This window comes from Chiloscyllium punctatum, chromosome 12 (assembly GCF_047496795.1).
Source record: "Chiloscyllium punctatum isolate Juve2018m chromosome 12, sChiPun1.3, whole genome shotgun sequence".
Taxonomy (NCBI): domain Eukaryota; kingdom Metazoa; phylum Chordata; class Chondrichthyes; order Orectolobiformes; family Hemiscylliidae; genus Chiloscyllium; species Chiloscyllium punctatum.
The window spans coordinates 71,256,732-71,281,428 of record NC_092750.1 but is presented as its reverse complement, the minus strand read 5'-3'; the positions used below and the strand labels follow the sequence as shown (position 1 = coordinate 71,281,428).

Below are 24,697 nucleotides of genomic sequence, written 5' to 3'. Positions count from 1 at the left end.
CCTCCCTCTCACTCACTCCCTCCCTCTCACTCACTCACTCTCACTCACTCCCTCTCACCCACTCTCTCCCTCTCATTCACTCACCTCCATTCACTCCCTCTCACTCACTCCCTCTCACTCATTCCCACTCACTCACTCCAACTCATTCACTTACCTCCACTCACTCCCTCCCTCTCACCCACTCCCTCTCACTCACTCACTCTCACTCACTCCCTCCCTCTCACTCACTCACTCACCACCACTCACTCCCTTACTCACTCCGTCCCTCTCACCCACTCACTCACTCATTCCCTCCCTCTCACCCACTCAGTCACTCACTCCCACTCACTCACTCACTCCCTCTCACCCACCCAGTCACTCACTCCGTTCCTCTCACCCACCCACTCACTCCCTCCCTCCCACTCACTCACTCTCTCCCTGCCTCTCACTCACTCTCTCCCTCCCTCTCACTCACTCCCTCCAACTCACTCACTCACCTCCACTCACTCTTACTCACTCACTCCCACCCACTCACTCACTCACTCCAACCCACTCACTCACTGCCTCCAACTCACTCACTCACTACCACTCACTCACCGCCACTCACTCCCACCCACTCACTCACTCCCACACAATCACTCACCTCCACTCACTCCCTCCCTCTCACTCCCTCCCTCTCACTCACTCCCTCTCACCCACTCCCTCCCTCTCACCCACCCACTCACTCACTCCCTCCCTCTCACCCACTCAGTCCCTCCCATCCACCTATCTACTCTCACTCATTCCCAACCCTCCCTCCCACCCACCTATCTACTCTCACTCATTCCCAACCCTCCCTCCCACCCACCTATCTACTCTCACTCATTCCCAACCCTCCCTCCCACCCACCGATTCATTGCATTCCACTACTCACTCACACTTACTCTCTCTGATTCACTCTCCTCCTCTTAGTCCCAACCACACCCACCCTGTCCTGCCTATGCACTATCACTCACCCTCCCCCCCATTCCCACTCACTCACTCACTGCTATATAATCACTCCCACTCAATCCATCCCACTCACTCCCACCCACTCACTCACTCGCCCTCACTCCCTGGACAGGTTGGACCGAAGGGTCTGTTTCCATGCTGTACATCTCTATGACTATGACTCCATCCAGCTCACTCCCTCCCACTCATCCACTCCCAGCCACTCTCTCACTCCCACCCACTCACTTCAACAACTCACTCATCCACACCCACTCACTCCTGCCCTCATTCCCACCTACTCAGTCACTCCTATCCATTCACTCAAGCCCATCCACTCTCTCATTCACTCCCAGTCACTCAGCCATTCCCTCACTCCCACCCACCCACTCACTCACCTCCCTCACTCCCACGAAAGAGTAAGAAACAGGAGCAGAATTAGGCCATTCGGACCATCAAATCTGCTCCACCACTCGACCATGGGTTGACATGGTTTTGAACCCCATTCTCCTGCCTTTTGTCCTTTTCTCTGAAATGGACTCAGTGACTTGGGCCCCTCCTCAGTCCTGTGCAGCAATGAGGTCCACAGGTTAACTAACCCTCTGGCTGAAGATATTCCACCTCATCTCAGTTCTAAAGGGCTGTCTCTTCACTCTGAGGCTGGGCCCTCAGGTTCTAGTCTCTCCTACTAGTGGTGCTACTGAGCACCGTTGTGCTACTGAGACTTTATAAAGCTCTGGTTAGGCCCCATTTTGAGTACTGTCTCCAGTTTTGGTCCCCACACCTCAGGAAGGACATACTGGCACTGGAGTAAGTCCTACGGAAATTCACACGGATGATCCCTGGAATGGTAGGTCTAACATACGAGGAACGGCTGATGATCCTGGGATTGTATTCATTGGAGTTTAGAAGATTAAGGGGAGATCTAACAGAAACTTACAAGATAATACATGGTTTGGAAAGGGTGGACGCTAGGAAATTGTTTCCGTTAGGTGAGGAGACTAGGACCCGTGGATACAGCCTTAGAATTAGAGGGGGTCAATTCAGAACAGAAATGCGGAGATATTTCTTCATCCAGAGAGTGGTGGGCCTGTGGAATTCATTGCCATGGAGTGCAGTGGAGGCCGGGACGCTAAATGTCTTCAAGGCAGAGATTGATAGTTTCTTGTTGTCTCGAGGAATTAAGGGCTACGGGGAGAATGCGGGTAAGTGGAGTTGAAGTGCCCATCAGCCATGATTGAATGGCGGAGTGGACTCGATGGGCCGAATGGCCTTACTTCCACTCCTATGTCCTATGGTCTTATGGTAACATCTTCTCTATCCAGGTCTCTCAGTATTCTGTAAGGCCCCCCTCAACCTTCTAAACTGCATCGAGTCCTCAGCTGCTCATTTAACAAGCCCTTTATCTTTGGGACCATACCTGAAATCCTCCTCTGGACCTTTCCCACAATTCCAGCCTTTGGTCCTTCCTTTGACCTGAGCCCTAAAACTGCTCACAATATTCCAAATGCGGTCTGACCAGACCCTTACACAGTCTCAGCAAGACATCTCTGCTCTTGTATTCTAGCCCCTTTGCAATGAATGCGAACATTGCGTTTGCCTTCCTAACTGCCATCTGAACCTGCGGGTTCACCTTAAGAGAATCCTGATCAATGAATCTCTTTGTGCTTCAGATTTCCGAGGTCTTTCCCTGTTTAGAAAATCTCTGTTTTTCCGACCAAGGTGCACGACCTCACACTTTCCCACATTGTATTCCATCAGCCACTTTTGTTCCCTATCTCTTCGCCCGTCCAAGCCCTTCTCCCATCATTACCTGTCTCTCCACCTATCTTTGTGAGAGCCACAAACTTAGCAACAAAGCCCTCAGTTCCTTGGTCCACATTGTTCATGTGGAAGGTGAAGAGATGCAATCCCAACACTGAGCCCTGTGGAACGCCATTAGCCATGGTCGCCCACTTCGATTGGAACTGGCACACACCTCACCCGTTCTCCTCTCCAGTTGCTAGAGGGAATCAGACAGCCTCACAGCTTCATGATAATGTACTCCCTCCAAATGAGAAACACAGCAGCTACCTTAGGCTCACACCGGCCTCATTAACCCTGACTATCCAACCCTTTTGTTAACAAAATACAACATTTGTCCCTTATCCTCCTGCTCTTCTCTGCTTCTCCATCATTCCCAGGTACTAACGACACTCTACTCAACGTGTACCATCCTGTGTCACCCTCAACCCTCCCAATTTGGTTAAGACATCCTCGTTAACACTGGCCGCCTCATTATCCCTGTCAGTGTCTGATCTGTCTGTGTTCATCGTACTGTGTGTGTGTGGGTGTGTGAGTGTGGGTGAGTGTGTGTGTGGGTGTGTGTGCGGGTGTGTGTGTGTGTGTGTGTGTGGGTGTGTGGGTGGATGAACTCTCAATCAGCAGGTTATGGATCCACACTGTGCCACTTGCCAGTGCCTGTCGAAATAGGCAACTCGTTCGGTGTGCCACTGTGGGAGGGCTGCACACTCACATCTACCGCCTTCCAGATCGCCCGGTCTCGGGTGAGCACAGAAACCCCAGCAGGGGAGTAGTTGCTGGGGTCCTCCCAGCCTCAATCCTGACGAGCCCCACTTGCGCTTTGAGGACACCGTGCAAATCCCCCCCCCCCCACACAGCAGCTGGTAGAATTTAACTTGTGATTCATCATCAACCTGCAGTTGAAAGCTAGTCTCAGGGATGGTGACCACTGGGTGCTGCAAAACCCTCTTTGATTCACTCAGGTGCTCTCAGGAAGGGAGTCGGCCATCTTTACCTGGTCAGGTGTACATGTGACTCCAGGTTCACAGCAATGTAGTTAACCCTGACTGGGAACTGGTCATTATCTCCTTGCTGTCTGGGGGGTGGGGGGAGAGGGGGTGGGAGTGTGCCGTGCGCCACCTATCTGAACATTTCAAGTTACTGCACCTCCACTCCTTGGCTGCAGGGCGCTTTGAGGTGCCCTGCGATTGTGAAAGGGGCTATCCAAATGCAGACCCGTGCGCCCTTTTCACTCCCAGCCGTTGTCAGTGCCGCCTCTCGAGCCTGGTGCAACATTCAGTGAGCATTTTCGCCATTTCCACTGCCCCTTTGGCTTATCAAAGCAACGTCTGTCACAGGAACAGTTTGGAAATAAAGGAACAGACCAGCGAGAAACCTTCAGTGGAGACAGAGACAGAGAGAGACTGAGTGTGTGGCTTGTGGACAGCTCTCGGGAAATAATCTGGAACTGGGATTCTCAAATTCCAGCAGAGTCGAGTCTGTGCAGCGGTGAGTGCTGCCCGTTTCGCCCCTCACTGCCTCCCGGACCCAGGAAGGGGCTCAGACCCCCCCCCACCCCCAGGAAACCCAGCCTCAGTGACAGCCCGGAGCACCCACCGTTAGCACTGCCCCACGCCACCAGGCAGACACCATTCCGCGTCCAACTTCAGGAGTGCCCCCCGGTATCACAGGCAAGTCCGTTGGGCCCGTCCAGCGGGTGATAGCCCTCTTGGGGCGAGATGAGGGAGGGATGCCTCAGGTGAGTGAGGAATGGTTCTCCCCCCCCCCCACCCCCTTCCCCAGGTTTCTGTGCATTGTGTGTGTGTGTGTTGTACTATTGTGTGTGTGTGTGTGTGTAATAGTGTTGGGGAGGGGGGTGAAGGGGCTCAGGGAGAGGGAGTGAGCCCCCATCACAGAGGGAGAGGGAGAGGGAGGAACCGGGGGCTGGGGGGTATCCAGAGGGTCAGTCCCAGCCCGCTGAGCACACAGACGGAGACTGGGAGAGAGCTGAGCCGGGACCGCCTTCTGGGATGGGAGCGGAGCCCGGGAACATCCCGGAAAACACCGGCACACAGCGGTAAGAACCGGGAGACCGGGAATCTCATCGGCAGCAGCACACACACACACGGGGGGGGGGGGGGGGGGGGGGGAGCAAACTGAGCCCAGTCACCCCTCAGCAGTTTGATGCTGAAACACTCAGAGGGACACTGAGAGACACACGGGCACACACACACACACAGATACACTGAGGGATACTTAGAGACAGGGACACAGACACAGATACACACAGACACAAACACACACAGATACACAGAGGGATACTTAGAGACAGGGACACAGACACAGATACACACAGACACAAACACACACAGATACACAGAGGGATACTTAGAGACAGGGACACAGACACACACAGATACACAGAGGGATACTTAGAGACAGGGACACTGAGAGACACACAGACACAAACACACACACAGATACACAGAGGGATACTTAGAGACAGGGACACAGACACACACACACAGATACACTGAGGGATACTTAGAGACAGGGACACAGACACAGATACACACACAGACACACACACAGATACACTGAGGGATACTTAGAGACAGGGACACTGAGAGACACACAGACACAAACACACACACAGATACACTGAGGGATACTTAGAGACAGGGACACAGACACAGATACACACACAGACACACACACAGATACACAGAGGGATACTTAGAGACAGGGACACAGACACACACACAGATACACTGAGGGATATATAGAGACAGGGACACAGACACAGATACACACAGACACACACACAGATACACTGAGGGATACTTAGAGACAGGGACACAGACACACACACACAGATACACTGAGGGATACTTAGAGACAGGGACACAGACACAGATACACACACAGACACACACACAGATACACAGAGGGATACTTAGAGACAGGGACACTGAGAGACACACAGACACAAACACACACACAGATACACTGAGGGATACTTAGAGACAGGGACACAGACACAGATACACACACAGACACACACACAGATACACAGAGGGATACTTAGAGACAGGGACACAGACACACACACAGATACACTGAGGGATACTTAGAGACAGGGACACAGACACAGATACACACAGACACACACACAGATACACTGAGGGATACTTAGAGACAGGGACACAGACACACACACACAGATACACTGAGGGATACTTAGAGACAGGGACACAGACACAGATACACACACAGACACACACACAGATACACAGAGGGATACTTAGAGACAGGGACACTGAGAGACACACAGACACAAACACACACACAGATACACTGAGGGATACTTAGAGACAGGGACACAGACACAGATACACACACAGACACACACACAGATACACAGAGGGATACTTAGAGACAGGGACACAGACACACACACAGATACACTGAGGGATACTTAGAGACAGGGACACAGACACACACACACAGATACACTGAGGGATACTTAGAGACAGGGACACAGACACAGATACACACACAGACACACACACAGATACACTGAGGGATACTTAGAGACAGGGACACAGACACAGATACACACACAGACACACACACAGATACACAGAGGGATACTTAGAGACAGGGACACAGACACACACACAGATACACTGAGGGATATATAGAGACAGGGACACAGACACAGATACACACAGACACACACACAGATACACAGAGGAATATATAGAGACAGGGACACAGACACACACAGATACACTGAGGGATACTTAGAGACAGGGACAGAGACACACACACAGATACACTGAGGGATATATAGAGACAGGGACACAGACACAGATACACACAGACACACACACAGATACACAGAGGAATATATAGAGACAGGGACACAAACACACACAGATACACTGAGGGATATATAGAGACAGGGACACAGACACAGATACACACAGACACACACACACACAGAGATACACAGAGGAATATATAGATACAGGGACACATACACACATATACACAGATACACAGGGACACATAGAGACAGGGATACACACACAGACACACGGAGCCTCCCTGTTTGAGGAGGTGTTCGGACGGCGCTATAACCGGGAGTATTGATGTGTTGATACTGGCCCCACACTGGCGTTCCGAACTGGTTACCCACTCTCAGCTCCGGCATTGCTTAGTCTGGGATCTTCCTGTGCTCAGGAGCAGTCCCTGGACTAGCCAAAGTGAAGCTGACCCGAGTCCTGTTCCCTCCCCCTCCCCCTCTCTATCGTCCTCTATAACTCTCCCTCTGTCCCCTTCCTCTCTCCCCACAGCCCCCTTTCCCTATCCCTCTCAGTGTCCTTGTCTCTCTCTCTCTCTCTCGGAGATACCATTCTGCCTCTTGCCCACTGACTGATGCAGTTGGAAGAACACACTCTGGTGTTGGAGGAGCTCAGACCTTGGGGGGATGTTTGTTCTGTCGGCGGCTGAGAATCTCCCTCAGCCCGGAGAGGACTGGGGCTCTGATCCCAGATCCCAGCGGTGCTCCCAGGGTCACTCTCCAGAAAGGCTAGCCGACTGTCAGTCACTGCATCAGCCCCTCAGGAAGAGCCAGAGGCGGGGAAGCAGTGAGGGGAGCTGCAGCTTGTCCCACAGGACAGTGTGCTCGGTGTCCGGAACAGAAAATCAACTCCAACTCCAACAGGAGAGAGCTGAACACACGGGAGCTCAGAGCCATGCACAGGGCCGCTGACACAGAGAGATAAATGCCGTCACAGAGTTACACACAGTCACACTGACACAGAGTTCACTCTGACACAGAGTTACACACAGTCACACTGACACAGAGTTCACTCTGACACAGAGTTACACACAGAGTCACACTGACACAGAGTTACACACAGAGTCACTCTGACACAGTTACACACAGTTACACTGACACAGAGTTACACACAGAGTCACTCTGACACAGTTACACACAGTTACACTGACACAGACTTACACACAGAGTCACATTGACACAGAGTTACACACACAGTCACTCTGACACATAGTTACACACAGAGTCACACTAACACAGTTACACACACAGTCACTCTGACACAGAGTTACACACAGAGTCACACTGACACAGAGTTACACACAGAGTCACACTGACACAGTTACACACACAGTCACTCTGACAGTTACACACAGTCACACTGACACAGACTTACACACAGAGTCACATTGACACAGAGTTACACACACAGTCACTCTGACACAGAGTTACACACAGAGTCACACTAACACAGTTACACACACAGTCACTCTGGCACAGTTACACACAGTCACACTGACACAGACTTACACACACAGTCACACTGACACAGAGTTACATACACAGTCACTCTGACACAGAGTTACACACAGTCACACTGACACAGAGTTACACACAGAGTCACACTGACACAGAGTTACACACACAGTCACTCTGACAGAGTTACACACAGTCACACTGACACAGAGTTACACACAGAGTCACTCTGACACAGAGTTACACACAGTCGCACAGAGTCACACTGACACAGAGTTACACACAGTCACACTGACACAGAGTTACACACAGTCACACTGACACAGACTTACACACAGTCGCACAGAGTCACACTGACACAGTTACACACAGTCACACACAGTCACACTGACACAGAGTTACACACAGTCACACTGACACAGAGTTACACACAGTCACAGAGTCACACTGACACAGTTTCACACTGACACAGTTACACACAGTCACACTGGCACAGAGTTACGCACAGTCACACAGACACAGTCACACAGAGTCACACTCTGACACAGAGTTACACACAGAGTCGCACTGACACAGTTTCACACTGATACAGAGTTACACACAGTCACACTGACACAGTCACACAGAGTCACACTCTGACACAGTTACACACAGTCACACAGAGTCACACTCAGACACAGTTACACACAGTCACACAGACCCAGTCACACAGAGTCACACTCTGACACAGAGATACACACAGTCACACAGACACAGTCATACAGGGTCACACTCTGACACAGTTACACACAGTCACACAGACACAGAGTTACACACAGTCGCACAGAGTCACACTGACACAGTTACACACAGTCACACAGAGTCACACTCTGACACAAAGTTACACACAGTCAAACACAGTCACACTGACACAGAGTTACACACAGTCACACTGACACAGACTTACACACAGTCGCACAGAGTCACACTGACACAGTTACACTCAGTCACACACAGTCACACTGACACAGACTTACACACAGTCACACTAACACAGAGTTACACACAAAGAGTCACACTGACACAGTTTCACACTGACACAGAGTTACACACAGTCACACAGAGTCACACTGACACAGAGTTACACACAGTCACACAGACATAGTCATACAGAGTCACACTCTGACACAGTTACACACAGTCACACAGAGTCACAGACACAGTTACACACAGTCACACACAGTCACACTCTGACACAGTTACACACAGTCACACAGAGTCACACTGACACAGAGTTACGCAGTCACACAGACACAGTCACGCAGAGTCACACTGTGGCACAGAGTTACACACAGAGTCACACTGACACAGTTTCACACTGACACAGAGTTACACACAGTCACACTGACACAGACTTACACACAGTCGCACAGAGTCACGCTGACACAGTTACACAGTCACACAGAGTCACACTGACACAGAGTTACACACAGACACAGTCACACAGAGTCACGCTGTGACACAGTTACACACAGTCACACAGAATCACACTGACACAGAGTTACACACAGTCACACTGACACAGAGTTACACACAGTCACACTGACACAGACTTACACACAGTCGCACAGAGTCACACTGACACAGTTACACACAGTCACACACAGTCACACTGACACAGAGTTACACACAGTCACACTGACACAGAGTTACACACAGTCACAGAGTCACACTGACACAGTTTCACACTGACACAGTTACACACAGTCACACTGGCACAGAGTTACGCACAGTCACACAGACACAGTCACACAGAGTCACACTCTGACACAGAGTTACACACAGAGTCGCACTGACACAGTTTCACACTGATACAGAGTTACACACAGTCACACTGACACAGTCACACAGAGTCACACTCTGACACAGTTACACACAGTCACACAGAGTCACACTCAGACACAGTTACACACAGTCACACAGACCCAGTCACACAGAGTCACACTCTGACACAGAGATACACACAGTCACACAGACACAGTCATACAGGGTCACACTCTGACACAGTTACACACAGTCACACAGACACAGAGTTACACACAGTCGCACAGAGTCACACTGACACAGTTACACACAGTCACACAGAGTCACACTCTGACACAAAGTTACACACAGTCAAACACAGTCACACTGACACAGAGTTACACACAGTCACACTGACACAGACTTACACACAGTCGCACAGAGTCACACTGACACAGTTACACTCAGTCACACACAGTCACACTGACACAGACTTACACACAGTCACACTAACACAGAGTTACACACAAAGAGTCACACTGACACAGTTTCACACTGACACAGAGTTACACACAGTCACACAGAGTCACACTGACACAGAGTTACACACAGTCACACAGACATAGTCATACAGAGTCACACTCTGACACAGTTACACACAGTCACACAGAGTCACAGACACAGTTACACACAGTCACACACAGTCACACTCTGACACAGTTACACACAGTCACACAGAGTCACACTGACACAGAGTTACGCAGTCACACAGACACAGTCACGCAGAGTCACACTCTGACACAGAGTTACACACAGAGTCACACTGACGCAGTTTCACACTGACACAGAGTTACACACAGTCACACTGACACAGACTCACACACAGTCGCACAGAGTCACACAGACACAGTCACACAGAGTCACAATCTGACACAGTTACACAGTCACACAGAGTCACACTCAGTCACAGTTACACACAGTCACACAGACACAGTCACACAGAGTCACACTCTGACACAGTTACACACAGTCACACAGAGTCACACTGACACAGAGTTACGCACAGTCACACAGACACAGTCACACAGAGTCACACTCTGGCACAGAGTTACACACAGAGTCACACTGACACAGTTTCACACTGACACAGAGTTACACACAGTCACACTGACACAGACTTACACACAGTCGCACAGAGTCACACTGACACAGTTACACAGTCACACAGAGTCACACTGACACAGAGTTACACACAGACACAGTCACACAGAGTCACGCTGTGACACAGTTACACACAGTCACACAGAATCACACTGACACAGAGTTACACACAGTCACACAGACACAGTCACACAGAGTCACACTGACACCGAGTTACACACAGTCACACCGACACAGTCACACAGAGTCACACTCTGACACAGAGTTACACACAATCACACAGAGTTACACGCAGTCAAACTGACACAGAGTTACACACAGTCACACAGACACAGTCACACAGAGTCACACTCTGACACAGAGTTACACACAGTCACACAGAGTCACACTGACACAGTTACACACAGTCACACATAGTCTCACTCTGACACAGAGTTACACACAATCACACAGAGTTACACGCAGTCACACTGACACAGAGTCACACTGACACAGTTTCACACTGACACAGAGTTACACACAGTCACACAGACACAGTCATACAGAGTCACACTCTGACGCAGTTACACACAGTCACACAGAGTCACACTGACACAGAGTTACACACAGTCACACTGACACAGACTTACACACAGTCGCACAGAGTCACACTGACACAGTTACACACAGTCACACAGAGTCACACTGACACAGAGTTACACACAGGCACACAGACACAGTCACACAGAGTCACACTCTGACACAGAGTTACACACAGTCACATAGAGTCAAACTGACACAGAGTTACACACAGTCACACAGTCACACTCTGACACAGAGTTACACACAATCACACAGACATAGTCATACAGAGTCACACTCTGACACAGTTACACACAGTCACACAGAGTCACACTCAGACACAGTTACACACAGTCACACAGACACAGTCACACAGAGTCACACTCTGACACAGTTACACACAGTCACACAGAGTCACACTGATACAGAGTTACGCACAGTCACACAGACACAGTCACACAGAGTCACACTCTGGCACAGAGTCACACTGACACAGTTTCACACTGACACAGAGTTACACACAGTCACACTGACACAGACTTACACACAGTCGCACAGAGTCACACTGACACAGTTACACACAGTCACACAGAGTCACACTGACACAGAGTTACACACAGTCACACAGACACAGTCACACAGAGTCACACTCTGACACAGAGTTACACACAGTCACACAGAATCACACTGACACAGAGTTACACACAGTCACACAGACACAGTCACACAGAGTCACACTGACACAGAGTTACATACAGTCACACCGACACAGTCACACAGAGTCACACTCTGACACAGAGTTACACACAATCACACAGAGTTACACACAGTCACACTGACACAGTTACACACAGTCACACAGAGTCACACTGACACAGTTACACACAGTCATACAGAGTCACACTGACACAGAGTTACACACAGTCACACTGACACAGTCACACAGAGTCACTCTGACGCAGAGTTACACACATTCACACAGACAGAGTTACACACAGTCACACTGACACAGAGTTACACAGTCACACAGAGTCACACTGACACAGAGTTACACACAGTCACACAGACACGGTCACAGAGTCACACTCTGACACAGAGTTACACACAGAGTCACACTGACACAGTTTCACACTGACAGAGTTACACACAGTCACACTGAGTCACACTGACACAGAGTTACACACAGTCACAGAGTCACACTGACACGGAGTTACACACAGTCACACAGACACAGTCACAGAGTCACACTCTGACACAGAGTTACACACAGTCACACAGAGTCAAACTGACAGTTATGCACAGTCACACAGAGTCACACTGACACGGAGTTACACACAATCACACAGACACAGTCACACTCTGACACAGAGTTACAGACAGTCACCCAGAGTCACACTGACACAGAGTTACACACAGTCACACAGACACAGTCACACAGAGTCACACACTGACAGAGTTACACACAGTCATACAGACACAGTCACACTGACACAGATTTACACACAGTCACACAGAGTCACACTCTGACGCAGAGTTACAGACAGTCACACAGTCACACGGACATGGAGTTACACATAGTCAGACAGACACAGTCACACAGAGTCACACTGACACAGAGTTACACACAGACACAGTCACACAGTTACACTGACACGGAGTTACACACAATCACACAGACACAGTCACAGAGTCACACTCTGACACAGAGTTAGACACAGTCACACTCTGACACAGTGTTATACATAGTCACACAGACACAGTCACACAGAGTCACACTCTGACACAGAGGTATACACAGTCATACAGACACAGTCACACAGTCACACTCTGACACAGAGTTAGACACAGTCATACAGACACAGTCACACAGAGTCAAACTCTGACACAGAGTTGCACACTGACAGAGTCACACATCAACAGACAATCACACATTGAGTAAAGTTACACACACAGTCACACAGACACATACCAACAGACACAGTCACACACTCACAGAGTTACACACTGACACACAGCCACAGTCACACATAGAGTTGCGCATAGATGCACAGTCACACAGAAATAGTCACATTCCAACACACAGTCACACACTGACACAGAGTTAGACACAGACACAGTCAGATAATCAGAGGGTTAGATAGGGTGGACAGTGAAAGCCTTTTGCCTCGGATGGTGATGGCTAGCACGAGGGGACACCACTTTAAATTGTGGGATGATAGATATAGGACAGATGTCAGAGGTAGTTTCGTTACTCAGAGTAGTAGGAGTATGGAATGCCCTGCCTGCAACATTAGTAGACCTGTCAACTTTAAAGGGCATTTAAGTGGTCACTGGATAAACAAATGGATGGCAATGAGATAGTGTAGGATAGATAGGCTTCAGATTGGTTCCACAGGTCAGCGCAACATCGAGGACCGAAAGGCCTGTACTGCACTGTTATGTTCAATGTTCTATGTTCAGTCATCCAGACAATCATACACTTACAGAGTTGCACACTGACACACAGTGATACATACAGTTACATATAGACATACAGTCACACAGTCACACAGATACAGTCACATATCAATAGACACAGTCACATGCTGACATAGAGCTACATACTGACACACAGACACACAGACACAGTCACATATTGACATCTACACAGTTACACACGGACACACACACCAACATACAGAGCTAGACTTGCTAACACACAACCACACACCAACACAGTCACGCACTGACACACACACACCAAGTCACACGCTAATGCAGTTACACTCTAACATGCAGTCACACACGAAGACACAGTCACACAGAAACACAGTCTCATGCACACCCAACGCATGAACGTGGTTAGACACCAACATGCACACAGAAAACCATACCAACACTCAGTCACAGATTGACACACATCATCACTCACATCGACACACACATTCACACTTACACATGACAATACACAGTCTCAAACACACAGTCTCTGTCACGTAGACATGCACACACGTATACAGTCACACAGTCACACAATCTCACCGACATACAGGAGCATACACATATGCATACAGACAATCTCACACGCATCCACCTTCCTGTTTTTAATGTACATTCAGACCAGATCAGGCTACTAAAAATGGACACCTCACTTAGTGATATTCATCAATCAAAAATCTAACCATTAGTTCGAGGGAAGAACTGGAGATCCAGTGGTTTCAATAAGTAACCAGTTTCAACATTGAGCTCTATTAATCCCACACATTTTCCATTGGATAGGACTAGAGTAACATAGCACCATGTAAGTCCCAATCAGGAATCAGCATTTGTTTCAAAAACAAACACAGGAACTGCTGGAGAAACTCAACAGGTCTGACAGCATTGGTGGAGAGAAAGCAGAATTAACATTTTAGATCCAGGGATCTTTCTTCAGAACGGTTTTGAATCCTTTCCCCAGATGCTGCCAGACCTGATGTGTTTTTCCTGTTTTTGTTTCTGTTTCTGGTTTCCAGCATCCACAGTTTTTTCATTTTTAAGAATTTGATTACTGTTTGCGATGCCTTCACACACCAGCATCGCAGAGATCAGAGATTACCAGCTATAGGCTTAATCCAAGTGTAGAAACACGATGCCCCTTCCAAAGCGGCAAGTGAAAGAAGCTAGAAAATAGGAAACCTTCCAGATGGTGTGAGTGTCCAGATAGGGCTATCCAGATAGGAATTTGTCCAGAGAGGAAACTGTCCAGATAGTGGAGTGATGGATAGGGGAGTGCCAGCTGGAGGAGTATCCAGATTGGAGAGGGTTTGGATGGTATGTGGCTGGATTTGGGATTGTCCAGTCAGGGGGACCACAGGTGCTTTTGCTTTAACGTAAGTGCAAATTGGCTATAATGTGATGGACAAATTGTGGACATTGTTTGGAGAATGTAAACTTTCTGCCGAATGGGGAGAGCGATTTTCTATTATCAGTCTTCTGCAGCGCAATTTTCCATAAGGGGTTTCCATAGCGTAGAGTCAGAGAGATGTACAGCACGGAAACAGACCCTTCGGTCCAACCCGTCCATGCCGACCAGATATCCCAACCCAATCTAGTCCCACCTGCCAGCACCCGGCCGACATGAGTTTCTATAGAGAGTTTCCATAATACAATTTTCTATAGTGTTTCCATCGTGTGATTTTTCCATAGTGTGATTTTCCATAGCAAGTTTCCATAGTACCAGTTTCTTTAGTGAGTTTCCCCAGCACCATTTTCTACAGTGGGTTTCTATAGCATGATTTCATATAGCAGGTTTCGATAGCATGATTTTATATAGCAGGTTTCTATAGCATGATTTTATATAGCAGGTTTCTATAGCATGATTTTCTACAGTGAGTTTCCATAGTGTGATTTTCGATTGCGCGAGGTTGCAGAGGGACACCGCTATCACGTTACAATACCAGGAGGTGTATTTAGATTGGAATTTACCCAGACACCGAAAGGTCTGGATAGTGGCTGTCTTCCAATACAATATGAGACTCTCCTGGGAAGAGGTGCTTTGGGTAATGTATGGTTCTAATGTTGGATTGGCCCCGAAAAGCTGACAGTCCAACGAATGAACTGTCCCATTAGGGCTCTGACAAGGAGAGGGGTGTGTCCAACTTGGGATAAGGGTTTGTCCAAAAAGCTCAATGTCCAGTTGTTGACTGTCTGGAAAGGGGAAGGCTTTTAGATGATGGATTGCAAATGTCCACATAGTGGACTGTCCAGAACAGAGAATGTCCGGACAGGCCACTATCTCAATCGTGGATTATTTGGATATCAGACTGTCTGGATAGGAAGGTATCTTGATATTGGAATGGTCCAATTTGTAGTCTACCCAAATAGGAGAGTATTGAGACAGTGGACTATCTGGATAGAAGAGAATCTGAGAAACCATCTGTCTACATAGACCGTGATCTGGATGGTGAATATAGGGGAGTGTCCGGGTAGGGGAGTGTCCAGGTGGGGGAGTGTCCAGGTGGGGGAGTGTCCAGGTAGGGGACTGTCCGGGTAGGGGAGTGTCCGGGTAGGGGAGTGTCCAGGTGGGGGAGTGTCCAGGTAGGAGAGTATCCAGGTAGCAGAGTATCCAGATAGGGGACCGTCCAGGTGAGGGACCGTCCGGTTAGGGGAGGGTCCGGGTAGGGGAGTGTCCGGGTAGGGGAGTGTCGGGGTAGGGGAGTGTCGAGGTAGGGGAGTGTCGAGGTAGGGGAGTGTCGAGGTAGGGGAGTGTCGGGGTAGGGGAGTATCGAGGTAGGGGAGTGTCTGGGTAGTGGAGTGTCCGGGTGGAAGAGAGTCCAAGTAGGAGAGTATCCAGGTAGGGGACCGTCCAGGTAGGGGACCGTCCAGGTAGAGGACCGTCCAGGTAGGAGAGTGTCCGGTTAGGGGAGTGTCCGGTTAGGGGAGTGTCGAGATAGGGGAGTGTGTGGGTAGGGGAGTGTTGAGGTAGGGGAGTATCCAGGTAGAAGGGTGTCGAGGTAGGAGGATGTCTAGGTAGGGGAGTGTTGAGGTAGGGGAGTGTTGAGGTAGGGGAGTGTTCAGGTTGGGATTGTCTGGATAGGGGAGTGTTCAGGTAGGAGAGTGTCCAGATAGGGGATATCCAGGTAGGGGGAGTATCCAGGTAGGGGACTGTCCAGGTAGGGGACTGTCCAGGTACAGGAGCGTCCAGGTAGGAGAGTGACAGGGTCGGGGAGTGTGCAGGTAGGGGAGTGTCCGGGTTAGGGAGTGTCCGGGTCGGGGAGTGTCCGGGTCGGGGAGTGTCCGGGGAGGGGAATGTCTGGGGAGGGGGGTGTCTGGGGAGGGGAGTGTCCAGGTAGGAGAGTGTCCAGGTCAGAGAGTGACCAGATAGATGAGTGTCCGGGTCGGGGAGTGTCCGGGTAGGAGAGTGTCCGGGGAGGGGAGTGTCCGGGGAGGGGAGTGTCCGGGGAGGGGAGTGTCCGGGGAGGGGAGTGTCCGGGTCGGGGAGTGTCCGGGTAGGGGAGTGTCCGGGTAGGAGAGTGTCCGGGAAGGGGAGTGTCCAGGTAGGAGAGTGTCCGGGAAGGGGAGTGTCCAGGTAGGAGAGTGTCCGGGAAGGGGAGTGTCCAGGTAGGAGAGTGTCCGGGAAGGGGAGTGTCCGGATAGGGGAGTGTCCAGGTAGGAGAGGGTCCAGGTAGGGGACTATCCCGGTAGAGGAGTGTCCAGGTATGGGCGTGTTTAGGGAGAGGAGTGTCCAGGTAGGGGAGGGTCCAAGTCGGGGAGTGTCCATGTAGGGGAGTGTCCAGGTAGGAGAGTGACCAAGTAGGGGACAGTCCAGTTAGAGGAGTGTCCAGGTAGGGGCGTGTCCAGGTAGGGGCGTGTCCAGGTAGGGGCGTGTCCAGGTAAGGGAGTGTCCAGGTAGGGGAGTGTCCAGGTAGGGGCGTGTCCAGGTAGGGGCGTGTCCAGGTAGGGGCGTGTCCAGGTAGGGGAGTGTCCAGGTAAAGGAGTGTCCAGGTAGGGGAGTGTCCAGGTAGGGGAGTGTCCAGGTAAGGGAGTGTCCAGGTAGGGGCGTGTCCAGGTAGGGGCGTGTCCAGGTAAGGGCGTGTCCAGGTAGGGGATTGTTCGGGTAGGAGAGTGTACAGGTAAGAGAGTGTCCAGGTCTGGGACTGTCCAGATAGGAGAATGTCCAGGTAGGGGAGTGTCCAGGTAGGAGAGTGACCAGGTAGGGGACTGTTCACATAGGGGTCTTTCCAGGTAGAGCAGTGTCCAGGTAGAGCACTATCTGGGTAGGGGACTGTCCACATAGGGGAAGGTCCAGGTAGGGGAGTGTCCGGGTAGGGGAGTGTCCAGCTAGGGGACTGTCCGGGTGGAAGAGAGTCCAGGTAGGAGAGTATCCAGGTAGGGGAGTGTCCAGGTGGGGGAGTGTCCAGGTGGGGGAGTATCCAGGTAGGGGACTGTCCAGGTAGGGGACCGTCCAGGTGAGGGACCGTCCAGTTAGGGGAGTGTCCGGGTAGGGGAGTGTCCAGGTAGGGGAGTGTCGGGGTAGGGGAGTATCGAGGTAGGGGAGTGTCCGGGTAGGGGAGTGTCTGGGTAGGGGAGTGTCTGGGTAGTGGAGTGTCCGTGTGGAAGAGAGTCCAGGTAGGAGAGTATCCAGGTAGGGGAGTAACCAGGTAGGAGAGTGTCCGGGTAGGGAGTGTCCGGTTAGGGAAGTGTCGAGGTAGGGGAGTGTCGAGGTAGGGGAGTGTTCAGGTTGGGATTGTCTGGATAGGGGAGTATCCAGGTAGGAGAGTATCCGTGTAATGGAGTGTCCAGGTAGGAGAGTGTCCAGGTAGGGGAGTGTCCAGGTAGGTGAGTGTCCAGGTCGGGGAGTGTCCGTGTAGCGGAGTGTCCAGGTAGAGGAATGTCCAGGTAGGGGCGTGTCCAGGTAGGAGGAGTATCCAGGTAGGATAGTGTCCAGGTAGGGGAGTGTCCGGATAGGGGGAGTGTCCAGGTAGGGGGAGTATCCAGGTAAGGGACTGTCCAGGTAGGGGACTGTCCAGGTACAGGAGCGTCCAGGTAGGAGAGTGACAGGGTAGGGGAGTGTGCAGGTAGGGGAGTGTCCGGGTCAGGGAGTGTCCGGGTCGGGGAGTGTCCGGGTCGGGGAGTGTCCGGGGAGGGGAATGTCTGGGGAGGGGGGTGTCGAGGTACGGGAGTGTCGGGGTAGGGGAGTATCGAGGTAGGGGAGCGTCCAGGTAGGGGACTGTCCAGGTAGGAGAGTGTCCAGTTAGGGGAGTGTCTGGGTAGAGGAATTTCCGGGTAGGGGACTGTCCGGGTAGGGGAGTGTCCGGGTACGGGCGTGTCCGGGTAGGGGAGTGTCCGGGTAGGGGAGTGTCCGGGTAGGGGAGTGTCGGTAGGGGAGTGTCCGGGTAGGGGAGTGTCGGTAGGGGAGTGTCCGGGTAGGGGACTGTCCAGGTAGGAGAGTGTCCAGGTCAGAGAGTGACCAGATAGATGAGTCTCCGGGTAGGGGAGTGTCCGGGTCAGGTAGTGTCCGGGTCGGGGAGTGTCCGGGGAGGGGAATGTCTGGGGAGGGGAGTGTCTGGGGAGGGGAGTGTCCGGGTAGGGGAGTGTTGAGGTAGGGGAGTGTTGAGGTAGGGGAGCGTCGAGGTAGGGGAGTGTCGGGGTAGGGGAGTATCGAGGTAGGGAAGTGTCCAGGTAGGGGAGTGTCCAGGTAGGGGAGTGTCCAGGTAGGGGACTGTCCAGGTAGGGGAGAATCCAGGTAGGGGACTGTCCAGGTAGGGGAGTATCCAGGTAGGGGACTGTCCAGGTAGGGGGAGTATCCAGGTAGGGAACTGTCCTGGTAGGGGACTGTCCAGGTAGGGGACTGTCCTGGTAGGGGAGCGTCCAGCAAGGTGATTGTCCGGGTAAGGGAGTGTCCAGATAGGGGAGTGTCCGGGAAGGGGAGTGTCCGGGAAGGGGAGTGTCCGAGAAGGGGAGTGTCCGGGAAGGGGAGCGTCCAGATAGGGGAGTGTCCGGGAAGGGGAGTGTCCAGGTAGGGGAGAGTCCAGATAGAGGAGTATCCAGGTAGGGGAGTGTCTGGGTAGAGGAATTTCCAGGTAGGGGACTGTCCAGGTAGGGAACTGTCCGGGTAGGGGAGTATCCGGGTACGGGAATGTCCGGGTACGGGAGTGTCCGGGTACGGGCGTGTCCAGGTATGGGCGTGTCCGGGTAGGGGAGTGTCGGTAGGGGAGTGTCGGTAGGGGAGTGTCCAGGTAGGGGAGTGTCCAGGTGGGAGTGTGTCCAGGTGGGAGTGTGTCCAGGTAGGGGAGTGTCCAGGTGGGAGTGTGTCCAGGTAGGGGAGTGTCCAGGTGGGAGAGTGTCCAGGTAGGGGAGTGTCCAGGTAGGGGAGTGTCCGTGTAGCGGAGTGTCCAGGTAGGAGTGTGTCCAGGTAGGGGAGTGTCCAGGTGGGAGTGTGTCCAGGTAGGGGAGTGTCCAGGTGGGAGTGTGTCCAGGTGGGAGTGTGTCCAGGTAGGGGAGTGTCCAGGTGGGAGAGTGTCCAGGTAGGGGAGTGTCCAGGTGGGAGTGTGTCCAGGTAGGGGAGTGTCCAGGTGGGAGAGTGTCCAGGTAGGGGAGTGTCCAGGTAGGGGAGTGTCCAGGTAGGGGAGTGTCCGTGTAGCGGAGTGTCCAGGTAGGGGAGTGTCCAGGTAGGGGCGTGTCCAGGTAGGGGCGTGTCCAGGTAGGAGTGTGTCCAGATAGGGGCGTGTCCAGGTAGGGGCGTGTCCAGGTAGGGGCGTGTCCAGGTAGGGGCGTGTCCAGGTAGGAGTGTGTCCAGGTAGGGGAATGTCCAGGTATGAGAGTGTCCGGGTTAGGTAATGTCCAGGTAGGGGAGTGCCCAGGTAGAGGAGTGCCCAGATAGGGACTGTCCAGGTAGGGGGAGTATCCAGGTAAGGGACTGTCCAGGCAGGGGACTGTCCAGGTACAGGAGCGTCCAGGTAGGAGAGTGACAGGGTCCGAGTCAGGGAGTGTCCGGGTCGGGGAGTGTCCAGGTCGGGGACTGTCCAGGTCGGGGACTGTCCAGGCCAGGGAGTGTCCGGGTCGGGGAGTGTCCGGGGAGGGGAGTGTCCGGGGAGGGGAGTGTCGAGGTAGTGGAGTGTCGAGGTACGGGAGTGTCTGGGTAGGGGACTATCCAGGTAGGGGGCTGTTCAGGTAGGGGACTATCCAGGTAGGGGAGCATCCAGCAAGGTGATTGTCCAGGTAAGGGAGTGTCCAGGTTAGGGAGTGTCCGGGAAGGGGAGTGTCCAGATAGGGGAGTGTCCGGGAAGGGGAGTGTCCAGATAGGGGAGTGTCCGGGAAGGGGAGCGTCCAGATAGGGGAGTGTCTGGGAAGGGGAGTGTCCGGGAAGGGGAGTGTCCGGATAGGGAGGTGTCCAGGTAGGGGAGTGTCCAGATAGGAGAGTGTCCAGATAGAGGAGTATCCAGGTAGGGGAGTGTCTGGGTAGAGGAATGTCCGGGTAGGGGACTGTCCGGGTAGGGGAGTATCGAGGTAGGGGAGTATCCGGGTAGGGGAATGTCCGGGTAGGGGAGTATCCGGGTAGGGGAATGTCCGGGTACGGGAGTGTCCGGGTAGGGGAATGTCCGGGTACGGGCGTGTCCAGGTAGGGGCGTGTCCGGGTAGGGGAGTGTCGGTAGGGGAGTGTCGGTAGGGGACTGTCCAGATAGGGGAGTGTCCGGGAAGGGGCGTGTTCGGGTAGGGGACTGTCCAGGTAGGAGTGTGTCCAGGTAGGGGAGTGTCCAGGTAGGAGAGTGTCCAGGTAGGGGAGTGTCCAAGTTGGGGATTGTCCAGGTAGGGGAGTGTCCAGGTAGGGGAGTGTCCAGGTTGGGGATTGTCCAGGTAGGGGAGTGTCCAGGTAGGGGAGTGTCCAGGTAGGGGAGAATCGAGGTAGGGGAGTGTCCAGGTTGGGGATTGTCCAGGTAGGGGAGTGTCCAGGTAGGGGAGTATCGAGGTAGGGGAGTGTCCGGGTAGGGGAGTATCGAGGTAGGGGAGTGTCCAGGTCGGGGAGTGTCCGGGTAGGGGACTGTCCAGGTAAGGGACTGTCTAGGTAGGGGAGTGTCCGTGTAGCGGAGTGTCCAGGTAGGAGAATGTCCAGATAGGGAAGTGTCCAGGTAGGGGTGTGTCCAGGTAGGTGAGTGTCCGGGTTAGGTAATGTCCAGGTAGGATAGTGTCCAGGTAGGGGAGTGCCCAGGTAGGGGACTGTCCAGGTAGGGGACTGTCCAGGTACAGGAGCGTCCAGTTCGGGGAGTGTCCGGGTCGGGGAGTGTCCGGGTCGGGGAGTGTCCGGGTCGGGGAGTGTCCGGGTCAGGGAGTGTCCGGGGAGGGGAGTGTCCGGGGAGGGGAGTGTCTGGGGAGGGGTGTGTCTGGGGAGGGGAGTATCGATGTAGGGCAGCGTCCAGGTAGGGGAGTGTCCAGGTAGGGGAGTGTCCAGCAAGGTGATTGTCCAGGTAAGGGAGTGTCCAGGTTGGGGAGTGCCTGGAAGGGGAGTGTCCAGATAGGGGAGTGTCTGGGAAGGGGAGTGTCCGGGAAGGGGAGTGTCCGGATAGGGGAGTGTCCAGGTAGGGGAGTGTCCAGATAGGAGAGTGTCCAGATAGAGGAGTATCCAGGTAGGGGAGTGTCTGGGTAGAGGAATTTCCAGGTAGGGGACTGTCCGGGTAGGGAACTGTCCGGGTACGGGCGTGTCCAGGTATGGGCGTGTCCGGGTAGGGGAGTGTCGGTAGGGGAGTGTCCGGGTAGGGGACTGTCCAGATAGGGGAGTGTCCGGGAAGGGGCGTGTCCGGGTAGGGGACTGTCCAGGTAGGAGTGTGTCCAGGTAGGAGAGTGTCCAGGTAGGAGAGTGTCCAGGTAGGAGAGTGTCCAGGTTGCGGATTGTCCAGGTAGGGGCGTGTCCAGGTAGGGGTGTGTCCAGGTAGGTGAGTGTCCAGGTTAGGTAATGTCCAGGTAGGATAGTGTCCAGGTAGGGGAGTGCCCAGGTAAGGGACTGTCCAGGTAGGGGACTGTCCAGGTACAGGAGCGTCCAGGTAGGAGAGTGACAGTGTCGGGGAGTGTGCAGGTAGGGGAGTGTCCAGGTCGGGGACTGTCCAGGTCAGGGAGTGTCCGGGTCGGGGAGTGTTCAGGTCGGGGAGTGTCGAGTTAGGGGAGTGTCGAGGTAGGGGAGTGTCGAGGTACGGGAGTGTCTGGGTAGGGGAGTATCGAGGTAGGGGAGCGTCCAGGTAGGGGACTGTCCAGGTAGAGGACTGTCTGGGTAGGGGACTGTCCACATAGTGGAAGGTCCAGGTAGGGGAGTGTCCAGGTAGGGGACATTCCAGGAAGGGAAGTGTCCAGATAGGCGAGCGTCCTGGTAGGAGAGTGTCCAGGTAGGGGACTGTCCGGGTGGAAGAGAGTCCAGGTAGGAGAGTATCCAGGTAGCGGAGTATCCAGGTAGGGGACCGTCCAGGTAGAGGACCGTCCAGGTGAGGGACCGTCCGGTTAGGGGAGTGTCCAGGTAGGGGACTGTCCGGGTGGAAGAGAGTCCAGGTAGGAGAGTGTCCGGTTAGGGGAGTGTCGAGGTAGGGGAGTGTCGAGATAGGGGAGTATGCGGGTCGGGGAGTGTTGAGGTAGGGGAGTATCCAGGTAGGAGAGTGTCGAGGTAGGAGAGTGTCCAGGTAGGGGAGTGTTGAGGTAGGGGAGTGTCCAGGTAGGGAATATCCAGGTAGGTGAGTATCCAGGTCGGGGAGTGTCCGTGTAGCGGAGTGTCCAGGTAGGAGAATGTCCAGGTATGAGACTGTCCAGATAGGGAAGTATCCAGGTAGGGGAGTGACCAGGTAGGGGCGTGTCCAGGTAGGTGAGTGTCCGGGTTAGGTAATGTCCAGGTAGGATAGTGTCCAGGTAGGGGAGTGTCTGGATAGGGGACTGTCCAGGTAGGGGGAGTATCCAGGTAAGGGACTGTCCAGGTAGGGGACTGTCCAGGTACAGGAGCGTCCAGGTAGGAGAGTGACAGTGTCGGGGAGTGTGCAGGTAGGGGAGTGTCCAGGTCGGGGACTGTCCAGGTCAGGGAGTGTCCGGGTCGCGGACTGTCCAGGTCGGGGACTGTCCGGGTCGGGGAGTGTCCGGGTCTGGGAGTGTCCGGGTAGGGGAGTGTCTGGAGAGGGGAGTGTTGAGGTAGGGGAGCGTCGAGGTACGGGAGTGTCGGGGTAGGGGAGTATCGAGGTAGGGGAGCGTCCAGGTAGGGTACTGTCCAGGTAGGGGAGTGTCCAGGTAGGGGAGTGTCCAGGTGGGGGGAGTGTCCGGATAGGAGAGTGTCCAGGTGGGGGAGTGTCCAGGTAGGAGAGTGTCCGTGTAGGGGAGTGTCCGTGTAGGGGAGTGTCCGTGTAGGGGAGTGTCCAGGCGGGGGAGTGTCCGGGCAGGGGAGTGTCCAGGTAGGGGAGTGTCCGTGTAGGGGAGTGTCCGGGTAGGGGAGTGTCCGTGTAGGAGAGTGTCCGGGTAGGGGAGCGTCCGTGTAGGGGCGTGTCCAGGTAGGGGAGTGTCCAGGTGGGGGAGTGTCCAGGTAGGGGAGTGTCCAGGTGGGGGAGTGTCCAGGTGGGGGAGTGTCCAGGTGGGGGGAGGGTCCGGATAGGAGAGTGTCCGTGTAGGGGAGTGTCCAGGCGGGGGAGTGTCCGGGCAGGGGAGTGTCCAGGTAGGGGAGTGTCC

General features: G+C 53.2%; 1 protein-coding gene across 3 annotated transcripts in view; it reads left to right on the top strand.

Moving 5' to 3' along the window:
• Window positions 1-3,893: 3,893 nt before the first annotated feature.
• Window positions 3,894-24,697, top strand: part of LOC140483919 (metabotropic glutamate receptor 3-like) — a 155,138-nt gene continuing 134,334 nt past the window's right edge. For 2 of the 3 annotated variants that reach the window (XM_072582747.1, XM_072582742.1), the window contains exon 1: window positions 3,894-4,486. In XM_072582747.1, coding sequence (XP_072438848.1) covers window positions 4,478-4,486 — 9 coding nt within the window. In that variant the 5' untranslated portion in view covers window positions 3,894-4,477. Of the gene's footprint in view, window positions 4,487-4,710; window positions 4,805-24,697 lie in introns of those variants that run through there. The other variant, XM_072582744.1, reaches the window with a different exon arrangement.